At 33.6% G+C, this 18598-nt stretch overlaps 1 protein-coding gene across 9 annotated transcripts in view; it reads right to left on the bottom strand.

Annotated features, from left to right (window-relative positions):
• Positions 1-12638: 12638 nt before the first annotated feature.
• LOC101219570 overlaps positions 12639-18598 on the bottom strand; it is a 30844-nt gene continuing 24884 nt past the window's right edge. For 6 of the 9 annotated variants that reach the window (XR_004216708.1, XR_004216710.1, XR_004216709.1 and 3 more), the window contains one exon: positions 17532-17668. Coding sequence is in view for 3 of the 9 variants with exons in the window: in XM_011657133.2 (XP_011655435.1) it covers positions 13101-13416; positions 14583-14890; positions 17434-17668 (859 nt within the window). In the remaining 6 variants the exon portion in view is untranslated. Of the gene's footprint in view, positions 13417-14582; positions 14891-17433; positions 17669-18598 lie in introns of those variants that run through there. The other 3 variants (XM_011657133.2, XM_031885499.1, XM_031885498.1) reach the window with 2 other exon arrangements.

Here is an 18598-nt window from a genome sequence, read left to right as displayed (position 1 = left end):
AGCTTTCGATTTGTAGGTCCATTAGGTTTTCTTTTTAGTTCGTAAAGGGTAATGAGATTTATCAATATTGGTTATAACTTTAAATGTTCAAATTTACTTTGGGAATTAGTATAATGTATAGTGATACATTATAATATAAAGTTTATTAAACTTTATTACATAAATTTAATTTTGGATATGATTCAAAATTATTTATGAGAGAAAATATTTGAATGGGTTCAAATTTTACTTTAATGAAAATTGGATTCATATTAAAATTATTGGTTATGAGAGAAACTTATATTTGAATATGATTTAAATTTAATTTAAGTTAAATATAAGATATTTAATTTAGCTATTAATTAATAGTTTAGTTTTATTTTATTTAATTAAATTTGATTTAATTCAATTAATATAAAACTATAAGATATTGGAGAGATATTCATTAAATAAGATTTAAATGAAATATTAATTTAATATAACTTAATTAATTATTAACTAATTGATTAATGGTTAATTAATTAGTTGATTTGAAATTTTTATTTATTTAATATCTTTTAAATTAATAGAATCTCATGATTTTCTCCGACTTCATTTCCTACTCCATGAAGGAAAGATAGTTATAAATACGCAGAATAAAATAGTTTTTCTAAAATACATCTAAACTTTTTTCATCTCAATTGGTTCCCACAAACCAATCTCATCCCAGACGTAAAACAAGTAAGTTTTTCTTTCTCTAATCTATAGTTAGAAATAATGCTTAGCCTTTAAGTTTTTTTTTTTTTTTAATTTAGAATTTTGATTCTAAATATTGCCATTGTACTGGTATTTTGGGATTTCCAAATTAATTTGAGAAATTGTTCTATAAAATTTTCTGTTGCCATGGGCTTTTATCCCTCCAGCTTCATGTATGCATCGAAAGATAATTGGGCACTCCCAATGCTTATTGGAAAGCGTCAAGAGTGTCCCAATAAAACCTTAATATGTTCTTTACAAAACATATCTAAATGAAAGAGAAGAAGGAAAAGAACCTCGTGTCGTTGCCTCTGCCCTACCTAGATAGGAAACACAGATCACCACCGTCATTCATCGTCTGCCCTATCGTACCACCCCTGTCTGATGCTGCCACTTGCGCTATCTCTTTATTCTTTGAACTTATTTAGGTATTATTATTTTAATTTTGCCCTAATTAAAACTTTTTGTTCTTGGAAATTTCCCTAAAATTACTTTGTTTTGAAGAATGAAATGCTTATAATGTTTTGAGATTTGTTTGAGTTCTCTAGAGTTTGTTTATTTTTAGGGGCTTTTGCAAAAATAGCAAAAAGATTTATGATAATAGAGCCCATGTCACAACATTTTCTAAATTTGCAAAAGTAGCAAATTTAAAACCAATGACCCTCTAATAGCCCTATGATTACCATCTGATAACTCTTCGATAGCCCTAATTATCGTTTGATATCACTAATTTTTCCATATTCGCAATATGCAAAAAGTTGGTGTCATGAGCTATTTTTTTCTAAATGTTTTTGTCATTTGATGAAATTTTCCTTTTTTTTTATATTAATTGTGGATTGTAGATGTTGCCCTAAATATTGTCTATGTTTTTTATGTTTAGTAATTTTAGGATTCATTTTATGGATGAATGTTGTTGGTGAATGTTATTGTCATGTATATTTTAGTTAAGGTTTGGTTAAAAAGTGTTGCTTTGATAATTTAGAGTTAGTTTGTGGTTGAATTGGATTTATATTTGATTTTTATAGGAGTGAACTAATGGATTGTAATGAATTAGTATGCACTTCCTATAAACACACTTTTAGATTTGTACTTGTGGAATGTTGTTATTGTTGTCCAATATTGTTGTATTTGTGGGATTTTGTTGTATCAATCTTTGTGGATCAACTTACTACTAAGACTATTAGTTAGTTAAAGTACTTGATAAGTAATCTATAGGTGTTATTTGTAGAATGTTGTTGTATCAATCTGGATCAAAGAATGTTATAAACTTTTGAAGTCATCGGTTTTGTTTAGTAATAAATTTCCCAAGTTATAAGCATTTTAGTTGTTTTTGGTTTATGCATATCATTTATTTTTCGAGCTTCATATCTCCATCAATACTATCTCATTTTATGCATATGGTCACTTGATTTGATGTATTTTTTCATGATATTTACATCTATTGTCATAAAGCTATCATTTTATTAACATATCTTGACATTCAACCCCCTTCAAAATTGCATAAAACTATGTTGAAACTTTAGAAGTCCATAACTTTGAGCATAGTTGTCCGATTTGGGTTTTTTCACAAGCTTTATATCTATTGTCATAATGTTTTTCATCAAAGTTTCATTTTAGAACTACCACCTGTTGGATCGGTATGGCAACCCTAGAGGGGGGTGAATAGGGTTTAAATAAACTTTTTGACAAATAAAAAGTAAAATCAACTAATTAGATATTTTTTAATATTTAAATAAAGAACTTTGTAAACTTTGTTAAATAACAAGATTGATAAAAAGATATGAATGGAAGTATGCAATCAAACTCAACCAATAAGAATATGTAACTAAAATTAAATTAAAAAATAATTAGAAAAGAGTTAGAGAAGAAGACACCGTAATTTTATAGTGGTTCGGTTAAACTCAACCTACATCCACTTTCCCAAGCACCTCTTGGGATTTTGATTGAAAATCTTCTTTGGACTCTTTCCACGGATTTGAGCCGAACCGATTCTTGCTCCTTTTTCGGGTTCAAGAGCAAACCCGATCCTTTCCACGGGTTAGGATCCAACCGTTACAATATGTTGAAGTTTTTAAATCACACAAAAGAAAAACTCTCTAAAAGAGTGAGTATACAATTTGAAGCTCACAAATTTAATCCTCACAATACAATAAGAAGCTCTCAAGAATAAGATGAAAAGAATAAAAATTGGAAGCTTTAGAGAGAATAACAATGTTGGCTTTTTGCTTGAGGATTGTAAAGATGTTGTGATCTTGTGTAAATGTGAAGTATTTAAAAAGAGAGGAAAGATAAATTCAAAATCATTTGGGTCATTAGATATAAGTAAAAGAAAAATGAATGGTTGAGATTTAAACTTAATTAGCCGTTAGACACAATACAAATAATAATATAATAATATGTCTTTTCAAAATACTTTGTTTAAAAAGAAATCAATAAAGCAACTTCACATTCTTTTAAAAAAAACTAGCCGTTAGACACAAGAAAAAATAATAATATTAAAGTCATTTTCCTTTTAAATTCATTTTCTTTATAAAAGCCAATAAAACATAACAAAAAGCCACATTTGTTACTCCTTCATTGCTCCAAGTGGCTTTCTCTAATTGATTCAAATTGAATGCTTGGTCGCCACGTCACCATCTCGGGTATAAACTCTACGTGTCTTTACGCGGTCCAAATCATTCAACTCTCTGAAAATCTCCTCTTCAGCTCTCTTACAGATGCAACTGGAATTTGAGTTTACCCTAATGGGTCTTGTGCAATTTTTGACTCAAGCATGTCAGAATGCACCTTTATTAAGATCTTGGTGGAGTTAGGTTTGGCTACTTCTTCATAGAGGCCTCAGGTCAGGCACTCGATGAGGTGGAAAGATAGAGTCTTTTGGAGGGAATGGTTGTAGGGTTGGTGATTGGGCATTTGTGTGCTAAGTTTGATAAAGAAACCACAAACTTCTTTTTTATCAATTGAGGCGTTTTGGTGAAGGCCGGAGTCAGTTTTCTTTGGTCATCCATGGATTTTGAGTTTGGGAAAAAGAAACGGATTAGTTTTTTGGTAAAGGAAAGAACACGACGAGAGCAAAAACATGGTGATAATTCTTTGAAATGCCTAAGCTCAAGAACACAAATGAGTCGAATGAAGGAAATAAGCCACTATTTATAAGTGAAATATGGCATTGCAAGCACATTAAATGAGATCTAACAACTGGTAAAGCGTCCATTTGATTTCTAAATTTGGTAGTTGCATTAAATCCAACATTTCAGTTTCCTTCACACGATTACATTCATAGGCGTTACTATTTAATGAGCGGGAAAACTAATTTGTGTCTTAACACTTAGGGCATGGGAGGCAGCCTGCACACGTGTGCATATGAACCCCACCAAGGCCTAGGCATTCGCCTCATGTCGCTTACCCGTGCAATGGACATGCTCTGAGACCTAAAAACCCGCCCTTTAGCCAATTCACACGCCCATCTCACACTATCATCCTGGCACTTGGCCTACCCTTGGCCTTGCCCAAAAACTTTATTTTTTTACCATAAACTTACTTGATATTGAAGCTTAATAACTTAAATGAAAAAAACTTCCTTATAAAAACTTGTTTAAAAATGTCTTAATTGGCATACCTCAAAATTTCAATCACAAATTTTAATTATTGACTTCTATAGCTCCAACATACTCAATACTGCTCAATGTTCCTTTGAAAATGATCGTTGTGGCTTTTTCACTTCAACGCCTCCTTTCTTGGTGTCTTTTAGGATATTTTCCAAATGGAATAACCCAATTGGCATGAGTGAATTGTGAACATCACTCATCCAAAGTTGTCTTTATATAGTGATCCTTGCATGCTCCTTGATTGACCCCACCTTCTCACCTCTTACAGCTCATACCTGTCACTTTCCACCTCATGCTACTTATGTTACACCTCCTATATGGCATCATCTAGTCCCCTTTACAAATTCTCTAGATGTACATATGTAAGATTAGTCTTAGTACTGATTCTTTTATACTTTATTCATTTAATTATTTTATATACCCAAATTGTTGAGTAGATCCTAGAACTGAGTTTTGATATCAAGTTCTTGTGTTCGACTTTGGATTATCCAGATAAATCTACTGTTTCGCTTATGCTTGGTCAAGCAGTAGGAAAATTTGTATCCAACAAGAACTTAGTGGTTACACAATAAAGAGGTACATAGTGAGTACTTCACATACAGTGATCATGACCGATGACTTATAGCATAAAATTAATTATGCATTTAGTTAGTAGAACAATATACAATACCACCCTAAGTCTGAACACCACACCAACCAAGTTTTTTTAAGCCATTGAGAGGTGCTCACCTTAATTACAAGCTAGTTAACTAAGTTGTATCGCATCAGGGCTAACACATAGCTTAATCGCTAATAATGCAGAGACCTTTTATCACCCTTTCTTATATACAAGTTGCATGCCCATCTCACTTCCACTTTAATCCCCCTTTACAGACTCTCTAGTGTAGATAAGTAGATACACTTTAAACTTACACTTCATTACACTGTATATATAGAAAAGATATACTACCTGAATGAAGAGTGAGCTCTAGAAGTAAGCTTTGATATCAATTTTATGTGTTCGACCCTGGATTATCCAAGAAACCTATTGTTTCGCTTCTACTTGGGTAAGCAATAGGAGAACTTGTACTCAACGAGGACTTGGCATTTACATGCAGATGAGATATATAGTAAGCATTATGCATGTAATGATCATGATCAATGACTCACATGTAGATTTAGATATACACATACATAACATTACACACTCTAAGTTCCAACGAGGCAAATCTTAACAAGCAAGTTTTTGGCAACGAACAACAACCATTGAGTGACAAGGATGCGCTCAAGTTGCGTGTAGAGGTTAGCGCTTAAGATAGCATGCACGTAAATGACAGTACATGCACAACACAAGACCATGATGTGCAAGATGTGACTATTGCGAGGTTAGCACGCGACAAGGCCTACCCATGCCATGCGACCTTACCAACCCCTTGTTGTTTTGCCACTGCACACCAACATGCCAAAATGGGTCTTCTTTTTTTTTGTTGTTATTTTGCCAATTTTAGAATTTTTTTTAGTAATTGTTGGATGTTTTCTTGGTCAAGGGATTAATTAGGACTTAAATATGAATTTTTTAGGTCAAGGAGAAGCTAAAGGAAATTCTAAGCAAAGGGGTTGAATCAAGTATTGTGAGTGAATTATTTCTACAACATTTCTTAAAACATGATTTGCAAGTTAATGTTTAATGCATATTCTGAGAAGTATACTGATCTTACTGATTTCTGTTGAACTTCCAAAGATGAATTTTTATGTATTTACAAGCTTGTTTTCCAAAATCTAGATTATATTCGAAAGTATGTTTATGACTATTAGTTATAAAAGCAAAAGTGTGTTTCAAGGTTTTCAAATACGTTTTATCCTAGGCCCGAACCATGAAACCTATTGTGCACATGTGGTTAAGTCTGCTACAGTGTAAGGCTGGCGAGCCTTCATGGCCATAAAAAATAGTATATTTAGTTATGCCTTCAAGGAGGAATATAAATGTGAAAACTGATTCCTTATATTTCGTCTTATGACGAAGAGGTACAAATACTGTATGAGGCTATGGATTCATGATTTAAAAAAGATCTATGAATTGTTATCAATGATTAAATGTTTCAATTGCTATGTTACGAAATGATTTCTATTGTTCAATGTTTCATAAAGCCAAGGTTTTATGCTAAACTATTTATGAAAAATGTTTGATAAAACCGTCACTCACTGAGTCTTTTGACTTACCCTTCCAAAATATTTTCTCTCTTTCTAGATACAGGTTGTGCATCCTCGGAGTGTTGGGCTAACTGATGTTGAGCCAATCTGTTTAATAAGATTGTTTAGATTTAATGGGCTCTGTAAGTTAAGATTTAGTGTGAACATCTAGCATGTTTACTATTGTTGAAAGAGTCTATTGATATATGTTAAATCAACTTTAAAAGGTTGAACCATGTTTAAGCTTCTGCTAAATTATCTTGTTTAAGTTTTGCATATGTATATTGTGAAAGGTTTTATGTTAAGGGTCAACTAGTGTCGTTTAGAAGAAAAACGATGTCGGTTGACTTCACATCGTCTCTCGAGTCTAGAGTAGATGATCCGGGTAACGGTGTGACACTGCACACATGTGCGCACAAGCCCATTAGGATGTCTAGCTGCATGCTAACTGTGCGTGAGACCTTACCACGTGCCCATGGCGGCTGTTTGGCTCTATTTCATGCTAGCCTTCTCGTGCGCGCATGGCATGTCACATAGCCCTAGTGCATGCCTCATGTCGTCTGGTTATGAGTTGGGCCATTCTAATGCCTAACCTAACCTCACTTTTCCTGTTCATGTATGCAACACCATGCTCAGCAATGCAATCACTCAACCTAGCCTTCATGTGAATTCTAGAATTCTAATTCAACTTGTAAAGCTCATAACTTAAAATCTACTCATCAAAATGGAACACTTCCTTCTACAAAGTTCCTTAAAATCCTTTTAGCTATCTTACCTCAAAATTTCAGCTTAAACTCCAAACATTAAGCTCTTTGACTTCAAACCTTTAGAGATTGCTTAGATTTCACTTGAGATATGACATTTATTGCTCTTCTTCAATAGTTGAAACTCTTCCTAAATTTTTTTATCTCCAACAGCCCTACCCAACCAACTACACTCAATGTGGTTCTTTTGAGGCAAAAATTATGAGAAATACAAAAGCCAAATGAGAGAATTTGAACTCTGAAGTTCCCTTATACAATGGTTCTTGTATGGTCGTTTAGTGACACCTTCTCCTTGCCAAATCTAAATCTTTGCATGCCGAACCATCTGTTTTCCACTCAACCAAACACCTTTGAACGCCTAGCACTCACTTGGACGCATGAAGTTCCCTTGTTCACATTGATCTCAAGCGTAAACTCGGTACCCTAGTCCTCATCGCATAACATGTCGTTGGGCTTTTTGCATAAAGGTTTTTGACACCATTCTTGCCACATGGACAATCTTGGCTGCATAGGCTTTGTCGTGGCTCAACTCTTATGCTGCCTAACATGCTTGGCCACCTAGGGCTTTGCTTGTTTGCCTCAACACTATACCTTTAGAGGTTCTCATGGGTCTTACTTGGTCTATAACACTACCTAGCTTGCCAACCAACACTTAGCCAATATCTTTTTCAAAATTTCCTTCCTCTTTTGGCTGCTTAGCTTCAGTCCTCAAACCTTCCAACACATAGACAAATTCTCAACAAAAAATTACCTTCCTCAAGACTACCTTAACAATAACAACAACACAACAACTTACTTGCTATTTCACTTAAGAAATCAAAGAAATTTAGGGTTTACAACAATTTCTACCAAGTAGATGCAAACATTACTTGTACCTAAAGGTTGTACTATTAAGAAGCTTTGCCTTCTGAATGTGTGTGACAAGTAAGTCTACAAGGATGACCTAATCATACTTAGACAATCCCTCATTGTCAAATTACTATAAAAAACAACTATTAAATACCATAGATTAATAATTTCAATTTTGTATTTAAAACACTGCACCAAGTAAATTTCTTTTTAGTATATGATCGATCAAGTTATTATTAGAGTCATTAGAGATGAACATTAGAGTTGGTCGCTAGAGGTGGTTATCACTAAAGTTGATCATAGGAGGTGGTTTTTGTTCAAATTGGCTGCTTGAGGTGAACATCTTTGATGGTTGTCAAAAGTGGTTGTCAACGAAATTGAACATTGAAAGCAGTGTTATCTTTAAAGGTGGTCATTGAAGCCAGAAGTTGATTGTTGGAGTTGGTAAGTGGTGCTAGTCATTTAAAGTGTGGGTTGTGCCAGGTGGAATCATTGAAAACAATGAATGAAGGATGTGTTAAGGTGAGTTTATAAATATAACTAACTCAACTCCACCAATTAATATTTAAAATTATTGGTGAGCCAAATATTGATTTGGTAACTTCTACAAATTCAACCCAATTCTAGTTTACCAAACACTAATTTTCAAGACAAGCTAAAGAACACAAGCTGAAGGTTGGAGTTGGTCAGACGGGGGTGAGTGGTTAACGATCTCTTGGGTTTTCAATCAAATATAACGTATTGTCTTCATCATCAAATGGGTCTATAAGGTATATCATCGGTTACACAACTAATATTCGGGTTTTGGATTTTAGGACTTCATTTATCTATATAGTTTTTCATTAAGGGCTTTATTTTCAAATATAGAAAAAATGAACTAAAATATTTACAAAATATCATAAACTATCTACGATAAACCGCGATAGGCTAAAATAGATTACTATCTATGTCTATATGTATCATGAGAGACACATATAATAGTAGTATAACTTGGTATATCATAGTTTATCATGAATGAATTGTGATATTTTGCTACATTTGTAAATATCTTTGGAAAATTACAAAAAATGAGATTATTTTCAAGGGTACAAAGAGTTTTGAGATGAGTTTTTTAAAAAGATGATTTTGAGGACAAATAATCTTTGAAAAGTCTACATTGCCCTTCAATTAGAAAAACCCTAGAAATCAATTTTTTGCTATTCTTCTTTTTTTCCTTCTCCCTCGTTTTGGAAAATTGACAAAAATAGGCCAAAAATGGAGTAGATAAAGACTTTTAGGATTGATTGTAAAAAAGTTGACATTTAGGACAAATTGAATGTGAAATGACGAAAATACCCTTATTTCAGATTAAACATTTCAATTTAAGAACCTGCGAGATGTCTGCGAGATGTTTGCGAGATGTCTACCAGATGTTTGCGAGATAAAATAATAATAATAATAAATTGCTAACATCCTTTGAAACATCTCTAAAACAACCATAAATCAACTTGAAACAATAAAAAATAATATTTGATTTATACATTTAAGATGCAAATATATATACATATAACACAATTCATATTCGGATTTAAAAAAAATAAAACAATTAAAACAATTTATTATTATTATTATTTTATCTCGCAAACATCTGGTAGACATCTCGTAAACATCTCGCAGACATCTCGCAGGTTCTTAAATTGAAATGTTTAATATGAAATGAGGGTATTTTCGTCATTTCACCTCCAATTTGTCCTAAATGTCAACTTTTTTTACAATCAATCCTAAAAGTCTTTATCTACCCCATTTTTTGGCCTATTTTTGTCAATTCCCCCCTCATTTTCAGCTTTCTCCTTCTCTCTCACTTTCTCTTCTACTTAGGCAATATCGACTTCAACTCTTCTCCCTTTTCAGTCGCCATCGTCGTTGTCGTCTCCTTCACCATTGTCGATTGTTCAAGCCCCCATGGTTGTCAATCCATGTGTGGCGTACAAGATTCTACATCATAAAGAAATGTGTATCGGTGCCCTATTTTCTTCCCTTTAAGCCTCTCAAGTTCACTATTGCCCACTGTATCTTCGACACTAGCAACATCATCAAATTTCTTCTGGTACTTCCCTAATCTCTAATTTTTTGTTTCTCCTTCAAATTTCGAGTGTTATCTTCTTGTTTCTAGGTTTAGAAGTTATGAATTCCATTATGAAAATTGACCTTAAAAACTTAAGGAAAAACCACCAAATTAGTCTGGAAATACTATTTGAGCAATTGATGTCATCTCTGCTTGGAATGAAGTTAGTACTTAAATTGATTAAACGAATCCTAATAGATTCAATTCATTGTGGTAATTATCCTCGTCATATTGTGATTGCTTCCAAAACATGTCATTGCTATAATTTGCTTTCTCTTTTCCTTTCCTAGAAAATATCAATTCATGAAGAAACTCGAGTAGGATTAGAACTGTGGCTGCCAAAAGAATAATGGGTTCTAATTAATCCTCTTCTGGTATGTAATGTTCTTTTACAAATAGTTGCTACCCTAGGTACTATGATTTAATGGCACTATTTCCTTGTAAACTCGAGTAGAATTTGAATCGATGAATTTGATGGCACTCCCCTTAGATCTAAATGTGGAAATTGCAGTGTTAGTGACCTATGCCCATCTGCATTCAAGGAGTCTTCAAGCCCATCTCCCAAATTAAAGGGTTCAAGTTCTACCAGAAAGTTGGGATCATCTTTCTGTATAAATGAATATATTTACTAGTCATACATTTTCCCCCAAGTTTTTGGTTTTCTATCTTTTTGTTTTTTTTCTTGGCACTATAATGGTTTACAGAGTTAAAGGTTCCATTATGGTTTCTATCACCAAGTGCTGATAGATAGATAGGTGGATATTGAAGGATCTCAATTGGCCAGTGTTGTATAGAACAAACCTTGTTATTGATGATCTTAGTACAGGTTTTATATTATACTATAATTTCATCGTTATCATTATTATTGACTAATTCTTCATGAAACTGTTTTACGATGCAATGTCACCCCTAATTTATAGACTTTTGTTCTATAGAAACGGAAAAAAAAATCTTTGTTATCAATTTTGGATTGGAACTATCTAGCAAAAGTGAAATAGACCGTGGCTTACAATCTAGCAAAAGCGTTTTTCTTTTTAATTCTTTTGTCAATCATGTTGAATTAGAGAGTTATTTTTAGTGGCAGAGAACTATTCTCAAGATTTGGTCACCAAGAACTCTGGATGTCGAATCCAACTCAGAATGAAAGTTTGAAATGTGCGAGATAAAACATATGGACCTAATAAACTTACGAAACATGCATATAATCACTCTAGATGACCTAGGAGGGATAGAAATTTGATTTTAAAACTCATTGTGAAGGTTTGAAATGTGTGCAAGATAGGTGTGAGATGTTGCGAGATAGGTGAGAAATATAACATGAGAGTCTAATAAACTTACTAAACATGCATAGAATCACTCTAAATGACTTCGAAGGGGTAGCAATTTGATGTAGAAACTTAGATTGAAAGTTTGAAATGTGTGCGAGATAGAAGTGAGATAGGTGTGAGATATAACATATGTTGCGAGATAGATGCGAGATATAACATAAGGGCCTAATAAACTTACTAAACATGCATAGAATGGGATAGTAATTTGAATTAGAAACCCGGAGTGAAAGTTTGAAATGTGCGAGATGGTACGTGTTACATGTGAGATGCATGTGAGATACATTCGAGATAAAACATAAGGGTCTAATAAACTTATGAAACATGCATAGAATCGGTCTAAATGACTTGGGAGTGATAGCAATTTGATTTCGAAACTCAAGTGAAAGCTTAAAATATGTGTGAGATATACGAGAAAGTTCAAATTTTTGTCGAGGAAAAGAAAGCGAAGGGTTGTGTTTTCCTTTTATGTTTTCTTTTTTACTTTAAAGAGAAGAGAAGGTAAAACTAAATAAGGATATTTTAGACAATTCATCTTCGAATGGTCCTAAAAACTACTTTTTCAAGATCAATCCCAAAAGTCTTTTATCCCTCTATTTTTAGATTATTTTTGACAACTTTTCAAATATTTTCAAAAATTTTATCATTAAAAATAATTTTTCATTATTAAATATGTAATATTTTGCTCAGCGGCCAGGTTGATAAAGTTGGAATATTTGTTGAATAATTCCTTACTTTCTTGCTTTACAAGAATACAATGGTCACACTTAATTAGAAGAAAGAATTAGAACTAAAAAAATAAAAACACTTACATCCATGTAAGTACAATTTAACTACAACGAATAATTATGAAATAAATCACCCATAGTTGGAACTAATTTAACACCTCATATGATCTCTCTCCCTCTTTTAGAGCATCATGAGTGAAAATCATCTTTAGATGGTTTTTGTCCTTTCCCAATAATATTCTTAACGGGTCATTCTTAATAATATTCTTAACGGGTCATTCTTTTGGAGAGAGCACTTTGTAGTTGGCTCATACATAGTTGTTTTTTCTAAAAGTGTCCCAAGACAACCTTGTGGTTGAAACAATGTCCACGCAAAATATAAATAATAGATAAACATAAAATTGCAAACACTTTACAAATTTAATTCATAAAATCCAACATCATAGATAATCATAAAAAACACCAGAGTTCTTTCTACTCTTTTTTTTTTTTTTATTCATTCAAATGACCAATATTCTTTGATTATGGTAGAATAAATACAGCTAGTGCTTTACAAAACAATATGAACTGCAGTTGTACAGTGAGCGCACATATAAGGTTCAGTTCATTTCCTGTATCTATATTTAAAATGCTGCAGTTCGTATATATTTATATGTGCGCTCACTGTACAAGCGGCAATGCCAACGTAAAGCCATCCTTACTTTGGACCACAATTTTGCAGAGTTTCATGTAGGGGTGTCTCTTCCTTAGTACCCTCTGAAACTCTCCAGCCATTTACACTCCCAAACCGTCAAGCTTCACAAAGAATGATCAGATGCTCGATCGATAAAATCAATCTTCTACTCTCGAATCGTCCTCCTCAAATTCTTCTTCTCCATGGGATTTCTAGGGAAGAAAATGCAAGCCACCAACAAAGCAAATGCAAAACCAGCCACCCCACTCAATGGTTGGTGTATGTCAATACGCATAATCCAAACAGGATGATGCGTAGGGATGGGCTTATAGCTTATGAATCCACCCTTTTGGAAAATAAAACTAGATGCCATTATACCTGCACGTAAGCCAATAGGAATCGACAGGCAGCCTTCCCTCCTTTGGCGGGCACCTGCCAAACCCAGAGACAACACCCATAAAACCGGTATTGCTTGCAGAGACCTGAAACCCGACACCAACAATTATCTCAGTTATTTAAATTCCATAAAGCAACCTGAGGTTGCATTAACAAGCAGAGCTGTTCCAAAGTTAACTATAGACAGCAGTTACACAAAAAATAGAACCTTGTAGCTTCAACTGTAACACATGAGATAAAGATCGGATATGCAGATCAAAATTCACAGAAAACACAGAAAGAAATAACTAAACAAGGAATTTTTTTAAAAAAAAAATAATAAATGTTTGGGGCAGGGAGGGTTAAAATGGAAAATGCAGGAGATACAAGTTCGTTGAGTGTGTTAAAGAGCTGTGTGAGGGAGGGAATTCTTGTAGTGGGGACCAGTTTGAGGGAGGGAAGATTATTATCTCAGTATATAGGAAGGACTCTAGAGGACTCTAGGGAATGTTTTCATAACATGCTTTGTCTTTAGGAAACTCTTGCTGAGACAAGGGAGAGTTCTTCACCCTTCTCTAAAAGGCTGGAAGTATTGTAAAGTCTTAGGGCTGTTTTGCATTTTCCAAACATTGATACATTGCAAGGAAGATACCTTACAAAATCTAGATTAAAAATTTAGTAGTGAGATTATTGAATTAATCAACCAAAGCACTTAATGAAAAATATACCGTTTTTGTTACTCTCAGAAGGAGCAATTACATAATATTTTGGGTTGAGCAAAATAATTAATAGGAAATCATTTCTCTAGATAGAATATTAACGAAAATTTAGGCAATAAATTGTTTAAGAAAACACCTATCTCGTTTAATTGGGTTTCCACACACTCATCTAGCACCTTATGTTTTGCGAAAAATTCTAAGTTCTTAATATAGTTTCCATTTCATCATTAGATTTCAAAATGTTATATTTTAGCCCTAAGTTTTGGGTGTGCCCTAAGTTTCACACCATTGTATTTTTAACCTTGAACCTTGAGTTTAGTTTTCTTTTGATCTGGAAAACTAATAGAAAATTAGCCCAAATCACAAGAAGTGACCAGGAGTAAAATGCATTTACGAAGCTTATGGCCCAAATGAAAACTAAAAAACTCAGGAATAAAAGTAAAATTTTGAAAATAAAAACAAAAGAAAACAATACTCAAAACTAACTGGTTTAGAACCACAAACCAACCAAGAAAGAGCGGAAGGAAAATAATATCAAACAATAAATAAGTTACCTCTGTAATATTGCAAAAGCCAGCCCTGAAATGATAATTGCTGGATAGTATCCGAGATCCAAAGCAATTTCTTCAGTTAACCATGATCTAAAGTGCAATTCTTCCACAGCTGTAACAAATATTGATGATATAGTTCCAATAATAACCAGCAACAGACTACCCCCAAACACCTTCAACCATGAAACCAAGTTTTCTGAAGTTGGAATAGCTGGCCATGAAAAAGTTGTATAGCCAAGAAATCCGTTCACAAATTGTATTCCCAACAGAACCGCAACTCCTCCAAAGAAGGCCATAATAAAATCATAGAACTGCAGGCACGGAGCTAAGTATTATTAGTGGTGACGGAAAACCAAAGGTTTCTAAGAAAGAATAATTTTTCATATCTTCCATAAAAAGGTTGTTGGCTCGAATCCTGAACCCTTAAAGACTGAAAGGTAATATCCAATCTAAATATTGATAAAATACTCTTCTGCATGGTGACTTGGAAAAAGATTTTTTTATTTAGATTCCACCTGGATATGGAAAACTTGAAACCTTGGTTCGTAAATTGAAAAACGGACTTCAGCAATCTCATACAATAAGGTTTGGTAGATTTTCTCAGGTAATGGGGAAGATAGGCTACAAGAAAAGACAAGGAGAACATATACTATTTATTAAACTTTGCTGAATGGGGAGTTGCAACACTAATTGTTTGTATTCATAATATTATCGTCACATAAAATAATAGTAGTGAACAAGATCAGCTGAGAAAATGTTAGATTAATCAACTTGATTTGAAGTTAAGAGAATGTGAAATATTTAAAGGATTTTGGTAAAGAAATTTTGTCACGCCCCACCTGGAAATGACTTGGGTAGTTCTAACACTGTTAAATAAAGTGCCTGAACGCCTGAACTTAAACATTAAACTCAAAACTTTAATTGAACATGCTACACAATATGAACACAATACTTCAAGTTTAACAACTTTTATTCATTCCTTAACACAACTTAGTACAAATACAAGGCAAAACTTTAGAAATTTAAAGACTAAATTTAATCTTCATCGCCTTGACCAGCTCTTAAGACCTGTCACTATGCATCAGATAACCTTCACAATACGGCCTTAACACCTCGCTTACAAAGCCTAAGCTCTTCCTTTCATCTACTTTCCTCCTATAGCCTAACTTCAAGATTTCCTATTCTTGCCTAATGTTCCTTTGACAGAGTTCCAACACTTGAAATTTCTTATGGCTTTCTCTGAACTCTCAAGACCTATTTATACTGACCCTAAACCAGATTAGTCATCTTTCAGCTCTTTTTAGCTTGTTAGCCAATTTCCACATGTAGGTTTTTTATTTCCTTTTAAGCATGCTTAATTTTAACCTTACACGTAACCTACTGACTAATTTGGATTTGTAAGTTAACTTAATTTTCCATACTTTCTCCCTCACTTGACCCTTCCTCACCTTGCTCGAAATACAAACTTCCCTCCATCGCTTAGCTAGATGCACAGCTCTTCCTCAAAACGCGTCATTCACATACTTGCTTATTTTAATACCCTTTTTCCTAGGAACGCGTAATACTTAGATTCCTTCTTCACAACCTTCTTCCTCGCAACCCTTCTATTCCAGAACTCGGGTTTCACATAATTGCTCTTTATTTCAAGCAGAGATTTCACAAGTGGCTGGAAAATCAGGAAACTTTTGGGTAATCCTTGGTGGCCGATGATCGATATGTCTTGAGACTCTTACTCTGGCTCTTCCTCAATTTCTGATGATTGTTTTTTATTTGTTTGGAGTTAAATATCTAGATTTTTCCACTCTTTCGTTCATCTCCCAAATTTATCTGCTTAGTTTTGGAAATGGAATAGTTGGCTAGCTTCGAAGTTGCTTGACTGCTCGTTTCTATTTGGTGCTCTTTGTCCAATCTGTTTGAAGACCTTCAATTCTGAGTCATTAGTGGTCTCTGACTTATTGATTTTTCCTTTTAAAGGTTTTAAGTGTTGGATTATCTTAGTTGGTAATTGTGGTTTCTTCTTTGTTCTTGTTCTGCAATGACTCGTCCTGCCATTCTTTAGTTTCTATCACTTTTGTTGCTTTCCTTTATCACTTATAGTCCCATTGTTCCTAGAGATTTAATCACTTTTCATTTTTTCCACGAAAATTTTTGTTTCCTTCTCAAAAAAGTGATAAAAGATAACGTGGAAAGTTGAAATGTTTCTGGCTATTGTACTTTTCTGACTGGAAATTTGGTTACATGGAGCCATAGAGGAATAAAAAGCAAAATGTAGTTCCAAAATCAAGTTTAGAGACAGGATTTCATTGTTGAGAACTTGTGAATTGCTCTAGATAAAAATTACCTTAGAATATTTGAAGATTTTAGGGGAGGAACTATGAACATCGCTGTGAAAATGATAGAACCAAGTGTTTAGAGGTTGACAGAGTTTACAAAAGGGTAGTTGGATAGTGGTCTCATTTGTACTCCATCTGTGCGAACCGATAATCAAATGGCAGATATCCTTACCAAGGATTGACCAACAACAACACTAAGTGTCAAATTATAATTACCGCTATTTTCTTCATATTTTATTTCCTTATTTGTAATTAGTTTGATATTTTCGTTCCATGTTTCTTTTCCTTGTAAACTCTGTTTAGACTAGCCTTGTACTCATTCCTCATCAGTAAGAAAGAATTATCTTCCCCAATATAGAAAATTTTCATATCTTGAAAATAATATCTCATCTAAATAGAGAAAAAATCAGTCCAAATAGTACAAGAAACATTGGCAGATATCTCCACTCCAAAAAGGCAGAGACGTAAGCAAAGTCGGTCCTTAACAACATATTTATCAAATGCCAAGCTCAAAATGGTACCTTCAACCACGATGTCAAATCCAGCCCATATTCTTTCGCTGGATTTTCATACCCGCGTATTCTTTTTCCCCACATCATAACAAGAATCGTGAGAGCAATATAAAGACCAAAACCACAAGCAAGATTAACCATTTTTGAGGGAGTCCGAGAAGTCCAGCTATCAACAAGTTTGGGAAGCAGTGGAAGAGTAATTGGTGACCATAAAACAAGCACCAAGCCGACAGACCAAAGAATCCTACAGAACAGTTGAAAAAACGAGTAAATCAATAACCATTAGACCGAAGAAAGGAATACTTAGTCATCTAGTAAATAACTATAAATTATAAGAAACTTCTCCATATAGAGGGTCCAAAAGAAAATGTACCAATAAAATTCAAGTATTTTAGATCCTCCAGCCAACAAAGTAAGAAAAATGCCAAACGACACCTTCAATTATATGATTATCCTCAAAATTATATTACTCTTGTTAAATTACCTATTGACCCAAAAGTTTAATCTGATTTTATTATATCAACACATTTTTACTCAATATTTTAGAGAAATTATTTTTAATATTAAATCAGAGTAAAGTTACATATACATCCATATAAAAGAACATAGAAATAGAAACCCTAGATAATATGTACAAATACGATAAAGGACAGATATCATATAAATATATATTATAACACTCCTCTAGAGCTGAACCAAATATATCAATCATGCCCAGCTTGTTGTAGAGATAACATATTCATGCTCCATTTATAGCTTTGGTAAGAATATCTCCCAACTGTGTTCACATATCTTGTGGACATTAACCCTTCTTGTATTTCCTCGCGAATAAAATGACAATCCACCTCAATATGTTTAGTTCGTTAATGAGATACGGGGTTAGATACAATATGGAGTGCAACTTGATTATCACACCATAGTTTAGCTGGCACAATAACACTGAAGCCCATCTCAGATAATAGTTGTAGTTATTAAACCACCAATTCATCCAGAAGCTTAAGCTGATGGTTGAAGGCAAAATTTAATTATATATCACCAACACTCCCCCTCACTTGTGGGCTTGAAATATTTGAAAGGCCCAACAAGTGGAATTATATATCACCAACACTCCCCCTCACTTGTGGGCTTGAAATATTTGAAAGGCCCAACAAGTGGAATCAATTTTACCTCACTT

The sequence above is a fragment of the Cucumis sativus genome, chromosome 5, assembly GCF_000004075.3.
Source record: "Cucumis sativus cultivar 9930 chromosome 5, Cucumber_9930_V3, whole genome shotgun sequence".
In the NCBI taxonomy this organism is placed as follows: Eukaryota; Viridiplantae; Streptophyta; class Magnoliopsida; order Cucurbitales; family Cucurbitaceae; genus Cucumis; species Cucumis sativus.
Note: the sequence above shows the minus strand (reverse complement) of the source record. Positions and strands in the feature narration are given on the sequence as shown.